General features: G+C 50.4%; 1 protein-coding gene across 1 annotated transcript in view; it reads left to right on the top strand.

The window, feature by feature from the left end:
• The window catches only part of afap1 (actin filament associated protein 1), a 41,614-nt gene that overhangs the window by 13,752 nt on the left and 15,362 nt on the right, over positions 1-12,500 (top strand). Inside the window, exons 4-6 of the mRNA XM_080023734.1 lie at positions 7,602-7,710; positions 8,238-8,452; positions 9,050-9,229. Coding sequence (XP_079879860.1) covers positions 7,602-7,710; positions 8,238-8,452; positions 9,050-9,229 — 504 coding nt within the window. The remainder of the gene's footprint in view (positions 1-7,601; positions 7,711-8,237; positions 8,453-9,049; positions 9,230-12,500) is intronic.

Below are 12,500 nucleotides of genomic sequence, written 5' to 3'. Positions count from 1 at the left end.
GGACGTCTTCGAGTGTTTTTTTTCTACAATTTTAATACGCAACGTTTACCTCGTAAATCTGGGAATCTGAGGAACGATCAATTTGACGTTTTTACAATGTGTTATGTGTCACACACGCACACACACAAACACACACATACGCGTGTATACACAAATGCAAAAACAGGGTCTGGATTTAACCAATGACATCATCATAGCCTCCAAGTGGGACGAAATGGGACGGAAGCCTCGTGGGACCATTTCCGTTGTTATCCCTGTGCCTTTAGCGTGACGTGCATCCAAATTTCGTATGCATCACAAATGGATGTTGAATCGTGCGAATTCTCCAAAATGCAGGGCCTCTTCTTAAAACCGTGAAAGTTCTTGTGTACTTTGTGTCGAGATTCAGCCGTCGTCCCCGCCAGCGGAGTTTCCCTCTTTGACAAACTGTTTTTGATTTTGCCGCAACCAACCACCCACCCACCACTACTCACATTGGGTACTGTACATACCCTGGTGCCGGTACAGGCTGGGTGCGGGCTGTAGCCAGGCGGCTGCGGAGAGGTACAAATGAGTTCCATCTGTGTTGATGTTGGATGGTATTGCCCCCCCAACCCCCCTCCCCAACTTCGCTTCCTCCCATTCCATTGCTTCCTCCTCTCCTCTCTCCAGCCCCGCCAGACCCTTACTCTACTTTCAAATCAACCAGACCAAACACACACACACACACACACTTGTGCAAATATACATATTATTCTGTATGTGTATACACCGATCAGCCACAACATTAAAACCACTGACCATCTGTCAAGGGGTGTAATATATTGGGCAGCAAGTGAACAGTCAGTTCTTGAAGTTGATGTCTTGGAAGCAGGAAAGAAATTGGCAAATGTAAGGATCTGAAAAACTATGACAAGGACCAAAATGTGATGGCTAGACGACTGGGTCAGAACATCTCCAAAACGGCAGGTCTTGTGGGGTGTTCCCGGTGTGCAGTGGTTAGTACCTACCAAAAGTGGTGCTGCGTATGGGGCTGTGCAGCTGCAGACCAGTCAGAGTGTTCATGCTGACCCCTGATCACCCCTGAAAGTGCCTACAATGGGCACGTGAGCATCAGAACTGGACCATGGAGCAATGGAAGAAGGTGGCCTGGTCTGATGAATCACGTTTTCTTCTACATCATGTGGATGGGCGGGGTTAGGGTCCGATCCGATGCAGCATCTGTGGGATGTGCTGGAACAAGACCGATCCATGGGGGCCCCACCTCACAACTTCCAGGACTTAAAGGATCTGCTGCTAACGTCTTGGTGCCAGATACCACAGGACACCTTCAGAGGTCTTGTGGAGTCCATGCCTCCACGGGTCAGAGCTGTTTTGGCGGCACAAGGGGGAGTTACACAATATTAGTGGTTTTAATGTTGTGGCTGATTGTATGTATGTATATGTGTATATATGTACTGTATATATAAATGTACTATGTATGTGAGTGTGTGTGACCCTGCGTAGGCTCTGAAAACTTTGTCACGGTCATACTGCGAGTTAAGAAACACAAGATGTTCATATGTTTGTTTCTAGCGGTCTTTAATTAAACCACCGTCTCATGTTTATTCATTCATCCATTCACCCCAGATAGACCGAAAGTTTCGCTTTTCACCCTTGCACAGCTGTCATCCCAGTGCGGTGCAGAGAGGCGAGGATTCCTAAAGATCGTTTTCCACAAGCGTTTGGTTCCGTTTCAAAAACGCTCTTCTTTCTCCGTTTCTAACTCACGCAGCCATGAAGCGTCGGCGTGCTCGACAAATTGCGCTGTGGGCACACAGTGCGAGCAAGCTCCAAGTCGACCAATCACGTAGCTGCTAATATGATTACAAGTGACTCGCTGGCAGGGGTGACGGCTCTGCTGCAGATCGACCATTTGGATTTGCAGCCCGCACCTGCTGACGAATCTGTCGTCTTTTTCCCGCTCTTCCCCCCCTTGTTATTTTGTGGTTTTAGTCAACTGAAACAAATCTTAAGTAATCAGTGACATCACCGCCCTGTGATGCCACTGATTTGTCACCGAAGTCGCAGGGAGAGGGGTCCGTCACGGCGGGAGCCAAAACAAAAGTGTCAGGCTGCCTTTTTTTAAACCGTGCCCTAATTGGAGCGAGCGTCTTTTAGAGGAGGAATGCTTCCCCGAGCGGCGCTCCCTATAGCATAGTCAGTCCTGAGAGCCAAAGAAACTGTGCTGAACACCATTTGGAAAAGTCCCCTCTCAGAAACTAGAGCACGGATGGAAAACCTATTTTATACTTTCACCCGAGCACATTTAGACATTTTACAATGCCAAGACTCCCCCTCCCCCTCCACCACCCCCCAACTCATGATGTGATCTGAATAACTAAATAAAGCTCCCAGAGAGAAAGAAAATAGATTTTTATTTCTGCAAGCTGTGGGGGAGCATCTATTGCCCTGACACCGCCTAGGTTTGGTTGATAGGCCGGTCACCAACTTACCACTTATTGGCGCTCTCCACCGGCGGGCTAGGTGGTCGGACACTGGTGTGCACAAGCATGCATAAGCAAACCTGTGCGGGCCGTTGGGTCAACGCAATGGAGCGCTCGCATCCCAGACCTCCGTTATTGAGGTGATGGCAACGGCGAGGGAAGCGTGGAGAAGCCTGGTGGCCCGAGGTGCCAGCAGACTGGCATATCCCGACTCGAAATGGTGGTGCTCCAAGAGCCCGCGCGGCCAACTCTTAATGCACCTGCGGCTAACACAAACACACGCTCGCCCGCTAAGAATTTCCCTGGGAAGAAAGGAAATTCGGAAAGAATTGATGGAAATAGGGCGGGAGGGCGTGGGGAGTGTTTCTTCTTTTTTTTTTTTTTTTTTTTTTTTTTCTCTCTCTCTGAGAGCAGGAAGCGGGGCGAAGCTTTTGTTCCGAGGTAACGCTAGCTGGGCGGTGTGCGTGTATTTAAACGTCTAGGTGGGACGCGGAGATGCTTGTCTGTCGGCTTGGACCGCGGCCCGGGGGTTCGACCGCCTGTTCGGGGTGGAAAAGAAGTAGTCCCGCGGGCCGGCTGAGGCGTTGAGCCTTGCAAACATAAGCTGTAGAGGTGTGTGTGTGTGTGTGTGTGTGTGTGTGTGTGTGTGTGCACCAATACAATCTTGTATATGTCTTTCTAAAGCATACTTGTATTGGAAATCCACCCAGAATTGCAACTATTTTTGTGTGTTCTATCAAAAGTATAATACAGTATATTACTACATTGGCTGTGTGTGTGTGTGTTTGTGCGCGTGTGCGTGCGTGCATGTTGGCTAATCAGCTCCCCCCAGGATCGAGTTCCTCTCCCACACAATGACCTATTCAGCAGCAACTGTCGGAATCTGCCGCTGCAAAACAAAAAAATAACCCTCCATAACTTCTCACCAGCGTGGATTTCACAGCTTGTTTCCACAACCTTCCCGCTGATAACTCAAATTTATACCGTTTGTCTTGGCGAAATGTCGCGGGCTCCTACGATTTCGTTGCGCCATCAACCAAATCTGAGAATCCTGTCCCGTGGGTCTGTGTGTATAAGAGGTACAGCATGACTCCCAAGCGTTAGAAAATGTTGCTTACTTTGCCGGTTGGGGATAGATGGATAGATCTACCGCAAACAAAGTCCAGAGATCACCCTTTTCGTGGGTCGGATCGTGTTTAATCGTTGCCCCGGAGATGGTTCCTCTCGGCTCCCAGGTGAAGTTGCGGCGAGCAAAGCGCGACGCGAGGTCATATCAGATTCATCCGTCCCCAGAAACGGGAGAAGCGAGCGAGAATCGGGAACGGCGAGGGCCGACCGAGGTCATCCCGGGATATAAGCGGGCCAAGCTGGGTCAGCCCCTGAGGCTTCTGGGTAACGAGCGAGCCTCTGCTCTGCGCTTTCATCTTCTCCTGCGGTCTGGCATCAATTTTGCGAAGTCGTTCACATGCCTCACCTTAGTTTGACCTCGCCCCCGACGCTCTGCGAAAATGTCAAAAAGTGCGTGTGTGTGTGTGTGTGTGTGTGTGTGTGTGTGTGTGTGCGTGTGCGTGTGCGTGTGAGTGCATGTGCGCAGGCTGGTGCGCATTTATTTTTCCGCCTAAATCTATACCGATGACACTGCTGCCTTTCTACCCTTTCGGGGCGTCTTCGAGTGGATTTGTGGTGTCAGTCCTCCCCCACGAGCAGCAGCCGGGGCCGGTTGGGAAACGCTCCCTCACCCTTCACCCAGCGACTGCGGTGGAGGTGACCTTGACGTGGCTGCACGCGTGAGGACGGCGTCAGGGAGGGGGACTCCTAACCCGAAGGAGAACTCTTCCACGGATCAACACAGATTAAATAAATAGGCATTTATTAAAGGCGACATGGAGCCTGGAAATGTGTCCAGGGGCTTTTCCATCATTTTCGTTCCTGCAGTTGTCGCTCCGCTGAGGTATTAGCTCATTGTTTGGTCACAGACTTTTTTTTTTTTTTTTTTTTTGCCTTTGTGGTTTACAGCCTTCTGCACCAACCGGTCTTTAACACCGGTTTACGCAATGGTTCATCGGGCTCCGAGTGAACTCACTCGCTGGACATCTTGAAACATTCTTTCAAACAAAATGTCGGAACCGAAGGGAAGGCTTCCGTTGAGTACGATTTGAAGCTTGGAACACGAGGGGGAATGTTTAGAATGTTTAAAATGCCGTGCGTGCTTGCGTCTTGACAGATTCAGACCGTTATTGGACACGGCCCCTTTTTTTTAATTTATTTTTTTATCCGGATCAGTCAAACAACCAGGCTGGTGTGGTCGGTGACATCCGTCCAGCTCCGCTCCTCCCTCGCGGAGGCAGAAAATGGACACTTGGAACCGAATGCGTCAGTGGACGTGAGCGGCCGGCGAGCCAGTGGAGCCGTGCCAAGATAGGCCCTGACTAATCTCCCGGATCAAAGTGTCCGCAGCCCCCGGGCCGGACCTCGCTTCACCGCTCCCTGACTGCAGATGAGAATGTCTCTGGAACTTATTTTTCCTTTAAAATTTTAACTTTTATTTTTTCTGTTGTCTGGGTTCCCCGCGCAGGCCCGTTGCCGGGTTAGCGAACTGGATTCTTTTGGGAAATCTGCGGAGCAGATGCAACCGCTATTTGATCGGGACTCGGCCGTCGGGAGGAGACGTCGGACCCGCAGCGCTGCCGGGCGATGACCGACCCGTTTGCTCTTTGCCGGCGAAGGCGGCCAAACAGATCTCCACCGCCGGGTGCCTGCCTATGTGTTGGGTCGGAATCGCTCGCTTTTGCCGTCTGGCCACGAGACGTGGATTTTTTTTGGGCCTCACATTTACGCCCGGGCCTCGCTCGCCGGCGTTGCTGGAGCCTGCAATCGCTTCCCGCCTCAAACCCCTCTGAGTCGTTGCATAGCAGATGGGTGGGATCACCGCTTTGTTCCTGCGGCGAAAGGCCCGGCGGCGCTTGGGCACAAACTGAACGAAAATAAATCTGTCCAAAAAAGCGCCGGGTTGTTAACGGCGCTATTGTTCCTGGACCCTTTTGAAAGGAAGTGAGCGCATTCTGATATGAGCAAAGACGTTTACCTTCCCTCTTGCAACGGAACACACACACACACACACACACACACACACACACACACACACACACACACACACATACTCGCTTATCCCAGAATCAACAAGCCTCCCTGTGCCAAATCACCTCCAGTTTAAACTGGGTCAAACCCAGCTTTTCACCTATGGTTTGAACCTCGATAGTCCCTTCGAGTCTTGTCAATGTCCCTATTTGAGAGACACGAGAAAAACATGTGTGGGTGTGTGTGCGTGTGTGTGTGCATGTGTGTGTGCGCATACGTATGTAGGTTTGTCACTCAGCATAGAACTCAGTTTAGTGCGTGCAGCAATCGTTATTTCAAATTTTCTTACAGATTTTTCTGACTGGTAGCCGACCCTCGTTAATGGACTTTAAGGGACGTTAGGGAAAGGCATAAGTACTCGATTTGGACGTCAGTATTCATTCAGCGTATAGAATAATCGTATTTTTACACTTTTACATTTTTACTAGAGGGTGCACACAGTTAGGTTGGGGAAAAACAATGGCGTTACTTTAAATGATATATGATCCATTCACACACACCGTTAATTCATTTTAAACAGTTTAAGAAATCTCAACTCACTTTTTTTTTTAACTGCTAGAATTAATTGGTCAAAATTCTTATGGTCGCTTAAACGGTTAATTATTAACATATCTAGTTAGGAAAATTGACGTTTAATCGGGCAATTCGGCGTCCCCGAGGTTGCTCTGCAGAAAGGTGAATTCACATTAAAACCCTCCACAGAGTGACACATTTCTTCTGCCGTGCGTGGGCCAAGAGAGGGGACATTTTCCACATCGCCACAGCGACGGACAAGCGCAACCTCCACGTCTGGTATAAAGGCCCCGCTGGAACCAGCGGCCCGTAACGCCCCGGCGCTCCTCCGCTGTGGTGAAGTTTCCCCTCCTCGGGAGAAAAAGAAAAAAAAAAAAAGCCCTGGCTGTGGAAAATCCTTGCTGCCACCAGCAAATAAAATTAGAAATCAAAGTTCCAGAATAGGGAAAAGTACAAGAGTGAGGATTAGTCGGGGGCTCAACAGAGTGAGAGGCCTTTTTATGACTTTGGTGAAAGCTGTCACTGACTTGGAGGCTGTATTAGTTAACTAATTGAAAGAATCCCGATATTATTATCAAAGTGTTTGACAGGGACTTGTAGATATTTGTATATATGTGCAGGTGTGTACATGTGGGAATTCGATGCTTAAATGCAGGCAGTGACTGCTTAAGCAGCGTTTTCAGAAGTACAGAGGGTGAAAAAGTGTGTGTTTGTGTGTTGTTTTTTTTTTTTTTTTTTTTTTTCTCGGGGTGAACACGCTTACACACAGGCACCGCAGCGGCGACCGTTTACCAACGAGGCATTTATTTCTACGTGCTGCGCGATTATGAGATTTGATGCTTATTGCCGCAATTATGTTATTTTAAGAGCCAGCGCGCCGAGAGACGTGGCGAGCAGCGCCGGCCAGGCTGGATGGTGTGTGTGTGTGTGTGTGTGTGTGTGTGTGTGTGTGTGTGTGTGTGTGTGTGTGTGTGTGTGTGTGTGTGTGTGTGTGTGTGTGTGTGTGTGTGTGTGTGTGTGTGTGTGTGTGTGTGTGTGTGTGTGTGTGTGTGTGCGTGTGTGCGCGCGTGCGTGCGGCAAAATCCATCGGTCCAAACCGCCTTTGTTGGTCCGCCAAGGGGCAGCAAACACAAACAAAGTGTTCATTCTGCTCCAACTACAAAGTCTGCAGTTATTCTACCTTTACCCCGCATCCATTACACACGTTTGCATTTATCGTTCCACAATATTCTATGCGACTTGTCTTTCTCTTTTATCATCTGTTCCTCTCAATCTTCTCCATCTCCTCCCTCACTCCCAAATTCTGCTTTTGATGCCCCTCCCACACACACACACCAGTCATTTACGGATGGACATGTATGGAATATGCATGCTGTACACACTGTACATAATATACTGTCTGCCTGTTTCACAAATGACTTATTATACTTTTTAACTCACGTTTGCCTCCGTTTTTTCCGTTTCTCCGTCTTCCCTCCCCGCCAGGCGCCAACCAGCGGCCCACCTCCGCTCCCCAGCAGCTCCCTCCCGGAGGGCTACTACGAGGAGGCCGTGCCCCTGAGCCCTGGCAAGGCCCCGGAGTACATCACCTCCAGTGAGCGGCCGCTTCCTCGCTTCCCACCCCAGCTCACAAATCACCACAGAGTTGTTATGGCCGGCGTTGCTCCAACACGGGCATGTAGACACCTGAAAGGAGGAGGAATTTCAAAACCGTGAACTATGTAACCACGACAAGCACACCCGGTGTGTTTTGCGAGGTTAGGGGTGTATGCTGTACCAGCAGGTTACACAAGAGTAAATTTGGCCAATAATAAGAGTGAACTGGTCCCACAAAAATGATTTCTTGGCTCCACAGTGTGTCCCAGATCAAATTTAGCTTTGGTTCTGAGCCGTGTTTAGTAATTAAATACATGAATGTTTACCGCCCGTTTGACTTATAATAAGAGCCACGGTGATAACGTTATGTTGGAATGAGTACAACCAAATAGTATTCATGTATTTCTCGCCTTTTGTCCAGTCAACGTGATACTCCCTCGGTTTGTTCACGTTCATTAAAATTCTCTCTCGCTCTCGCTCCCGCTCTCTCTCTCTCTCCCTCTCCCTCTCACAAACCCACGCCAGACTATGACTCGGACGCCATGAGCAGCTCGTACGAGTCGTACGACGAGGAGGAGGAAGACGGGAAGGGCGGCCAGAAGATGTGTCACCAGTGGCCGTCCGAGGAGGCCTCCATGCACCTGGTGAAGGACGCCCGCATCTGCGCCTTCCTGCTGCGCAAGAAGCGCTTCGGACAGTGGACCAAGCTGCTGTGCGTCATCAAGGACAACAAGCTGCTGGTGAGTTTTACCCTGGCACACGAAACGAACGAGCGACCTTCTCATGCTATATTGCAACTAGCCTGTTCATAGCACAACCTCGCTGAGTCCTTTTTCCAGACTTTTAAGCCACACGTTTGGCAACATCTGTGTTAAGGTCAGAGACTAGGAACAGGATGTTTCATTGCTTCATTTTTTCGGCTCCTGGGCTGGAAAAATGCAGAGTGACAAGCCTCCTGACACCAACGCCGCGCTTTGGATGTACTGCAACAATTGTGAAAAGCAGTTTGAACAAAGTGTCATATTACTGTTATTCAAAACATGACCAGTTTTTTTTTAACAGTAAGGCATTCATTATAAATGTTGTAAACAACATTTTAATAAGGCCTGGGTTAAAAAAACTTATCCTTTGGCAACCAGTGATGACCGGGCACTACTGCTGCAAACACCTCCATCTCACAAATCTCACACCTTCAGTGTTTGCCCACCTCACCGTCACTCCCCCCCCCCCCAAAAAAAACAGAACGGATCCTGGAAGTTTGTGGTGTTCTAAATGCTGCCTTGAATTGTTAGCGTATTTCATGGAGTATCGACCGTACGTGCCCCCCCCACCCCCAGTGCTACAAGTCGTCCAAGGACCACACTCCGCAGATGGAGCTGGCGCTGTCGGGCTGCAGCATCACTCACATCCCGAAGGACGGCAAGAAGAAGAAGCACGAGCTGAGGATCGTCCACCAGGGGGCGGACGCCCTGGTGCTGGCCGTGCAGAGCCAGGAGCAGGCCGAGGAGTGGCTCAAGGTACCGGGGGGGGGGGGGGGCGCTGGGCTCCTTGGTAGGCGGGGTCAATGGAGGCGACCGGCGTAGAAGCCAACCGGGGCTGAAGCGCCGGGTGATCAACCCGGGGGAAAATGTGTTTTTTTCCATAGAATGTGTTTTGAAGGAGGACAGATCCTAGGGTTAGATGCAGCGTGGAAAGCTGCTTCCGTCCACTGAGAAACCTCTCCGTGTTTGGTGAGTTCTCCGTCTAGTCCTCCCTCCAGCTGGTGCCGTTGGTGCCGTCGTTTCCGCTTTCTTCTTGAAGACTCTGCCGCCGGAGATTGGCGATGTCCGGTCGTTTTTCGCCTAAAACTTGGGACGGAAGGGTCCCGCCGAATGATGTCATGTGCGGTAATGCGCTGCCGGCGGGCCTCGCTTCGGCGTAACCGGATGGAAACTATGTGCCGCCAGTAGACGATATGGGAGCATGACCATAAGGGCTCTATCAGGAGGAGGCGGAGACCGCTCGTTGCAATGGCTTTAACCGGGATGCTTCTGCGCTGAGATTCCGTAGCGATCCCCGTCCCTGATGGCGGCGGTGTGACCGTTGACACATTGAAGAAAGCGTTGACGGGATGAACTTGTTGGGATGTGGAGCGATGCGTTCAGGATGGTAGATTTCACGGTACATTTTTTTTGTTTACAGGATACTGAAGCCGGCCTTGTGGTGTGTTTCCTGGAGTTGGCGTATAAATTGGAATCAGGAAGTGTTTTGCCGGAAAAAGGGGTAAACTTAGGCACACTTTGACCGGTGGCGTGTTGGGCAGGTATTAAAGGGCGTAGTCCCCGGAGTTAGAATAGCTCAGGGCCCCCCTTTGATTCTTTCCTTCCTAATATTGTCTGAGCGTCCGCTCTGTTGTTCGCGGGCGGCTCGTATGTCCGAGCGCTTGGCCGGTGTTCCACCTCTGATCCCCCTCTGGGTTTCTCTGTTCTGCTCTGAGCTCTTTTCCCCGGTGCCTCAACTTGTTTTCCAAACAGAGCTGACATCAAGCGTCCAACCCCGCCCCCCCCTCCCTTTCCCCCCTCCGGGTCTTCGATTTCAAACACAGGAGGACGGGGCCTCGGACCTCAAAGGGAAAGGGGAACGAAACACGCACACTGCCTGCCCCCCAACCATTAGAACCCCCCCCCCCCCCCCGCCCCCTGAGAATGTCCTGGAAGCCGTTGCTTGCTCCCTCTCCTCTTCCTCAACCCGAGGCCACTCGGATGTTCAAAGTCTATTTTTGCACGTACGGTGAATATATATATATATATATATATATATATATATATATATATATATATATATATATATATATATACACACACTCACATATAAACACTGAGCGTCGTACGGCAGGAAACGCCTACTGTTTGCTGCGCGTCGGGGGCTCTTGGGTCGTGGTTTGGCACGCTCTCAGTGCGGAGGACCAAAAAAAGATTCATTGTCTTTCATTTAGTGAACATAAAGGTACAAGGATAATCGGCCTTTCTTGGGGATGTTTTCCGAGCGACGGCGAGCGAACAGCCGGAAGGCATGAGAAACACCTTGAGACGTGGAGACGTCCCTCAGGGGCTTCTAACAATGCTTTCCGAAAGTCGCCGAGCGGTCGCCTGTAAGGGCAAGCTGACTCGCCGCCGTTTGTTGTGCCGATGCTGGCAGAGAACAACGGCTGCCGCAAAACAGCCTCTCCCGCACGTGGGGCGACAAGCAAAGGTTTGCGACGCACACGTGTTTGTGCTCCGGATCGTCCGGGGGCGGGGTCTGGGGCCTCTGACCTTCTTCCTTTTCTAGTTGCTTCCCTTGCCTTCCGCCTTCCTAGCTGCCGACAGCCCTTCCTTCCATGCTGTATGGCAGTCAGCGGGGCTAAGCGTATACACTGTATATATACAATATACAATCCGAGGCAACAACCGCCACAACAGTTGCATAGAGGAACCCTGGAGGCGCCGCGTATTTGACTGGCCGGCGCTGCGGTGGAAACGCATCGGAAGTGCAGCAAATGACAAAGGACCCCGCGTGGTTTTCCGTCCATTTGCGGTTTTTCAGAGATGGCGAAGATGGAAATCCATCACGTCGCCATGATGTCAGCTCACCTCCCGAGATCTGCCTTTTTCTTTTTTTCCCCTCTCGGGCCGGCTCTCTCTCTCTCTCTCTCTCTCTCTCTCTCTCTCTCTCTCTCTCTCTCTCTCTCTCTCTCTCCGGTGTTACCGCTCTCTCTTTTGCCCGGCGGCATCTGCGTTCTCTGCAGTGGTCATCATCATCATCATCATCATCGCGTTTCACTGCCCCGGCGCGTGACTCCGGAGTGATGTCATGCGAGAGAGTGCAGGAACAGAAAGGAGGGCAAAGCAATTAAGTTTGTGAGAGTCAGGAAGGGAAAGAAAAGTCAAACGCGGTGACTTTTCGGGTTGGGGGGGGGGGGCGGTGGCAGGCAGGGAGGTGACGGAGCGCGCCGGCGAGTTCTTACCTCACTGCTGAAAAACCCTTATTCTTTTAATGCCTCGGTCTCCGGTTTCCCAAGCATTTTTCTTCTCCTTCCCCCCCCCGATTCCCGTCTTCCCTTTCCTTACCTCATCCCTCCGCTAACTTTGTCTCTCTCACTAATGTGCGGATATATCCCCCCTCCCCCTCCTGTTTTTCTCTCCTCCGTGGCACCAATTCTCTTCTAGCTCTCCCGCGCTGTGTGTGTGTGTGTGTGTGTGTGTGTGTGTGTGTGTGTGTGTGTGTGTGTGTGTGTGTGTGTGTGTGTGTGTGTGTGTGTGTGTGTGTGTGTGTGTGTGTGTGTGTGTGTTTGCAAATATGGGGAAGAAGTGGGATTTTGATATTGTGAAAAGGATCTCCCTTCACCTCTTCACAAGACCCCATTTCCCCCAGAATGACTGGCATATCCTTATTGTTTAATCCCACTGGAAACCACATCACTTGGCCTTTGTCAACCAGTTTATATTCATCAGCCAATCTTATGAAGGCAGCAGGCCACAGTGTACAGACCCAGGGAGGTCTTTAATCCTAAATTATTGTTGAATAGAATGATTGTATTTAATTGAAGGGCTTAATTATATCCTGTAGAAACCTATACGGAAATGATATACTTTCCCTACTGTAAAGCCCACCCCACTTTCTGGTTTCAATGGTTTGAGACAATTAAAGGAGGGCAGTAGAGTGTAAAAGGGCAGCTCATGCTGTTTGTCGATCGTGCCGTTAACAGTTTGCCGCGAGGCTGTCGAAGTTTCGCCAAATTAAAGGAGCCTCCGAAAATGTTTTGTTGAT

Source organism: Zeus faber (genome assembly GCF_960531495.2).
Source record: "Zeus faber genome assembly, chromosome: 22".
NCBI lineage: Eukaryota > Metazoa > Chordata > Actinopteri > Zeiformes > Zeidae > Zeus > Zeus faber.
Note: the sequence above shows the minus strand (reverse complement) of the source record. Positions and strands in the feature narration are given on the sequence as shown.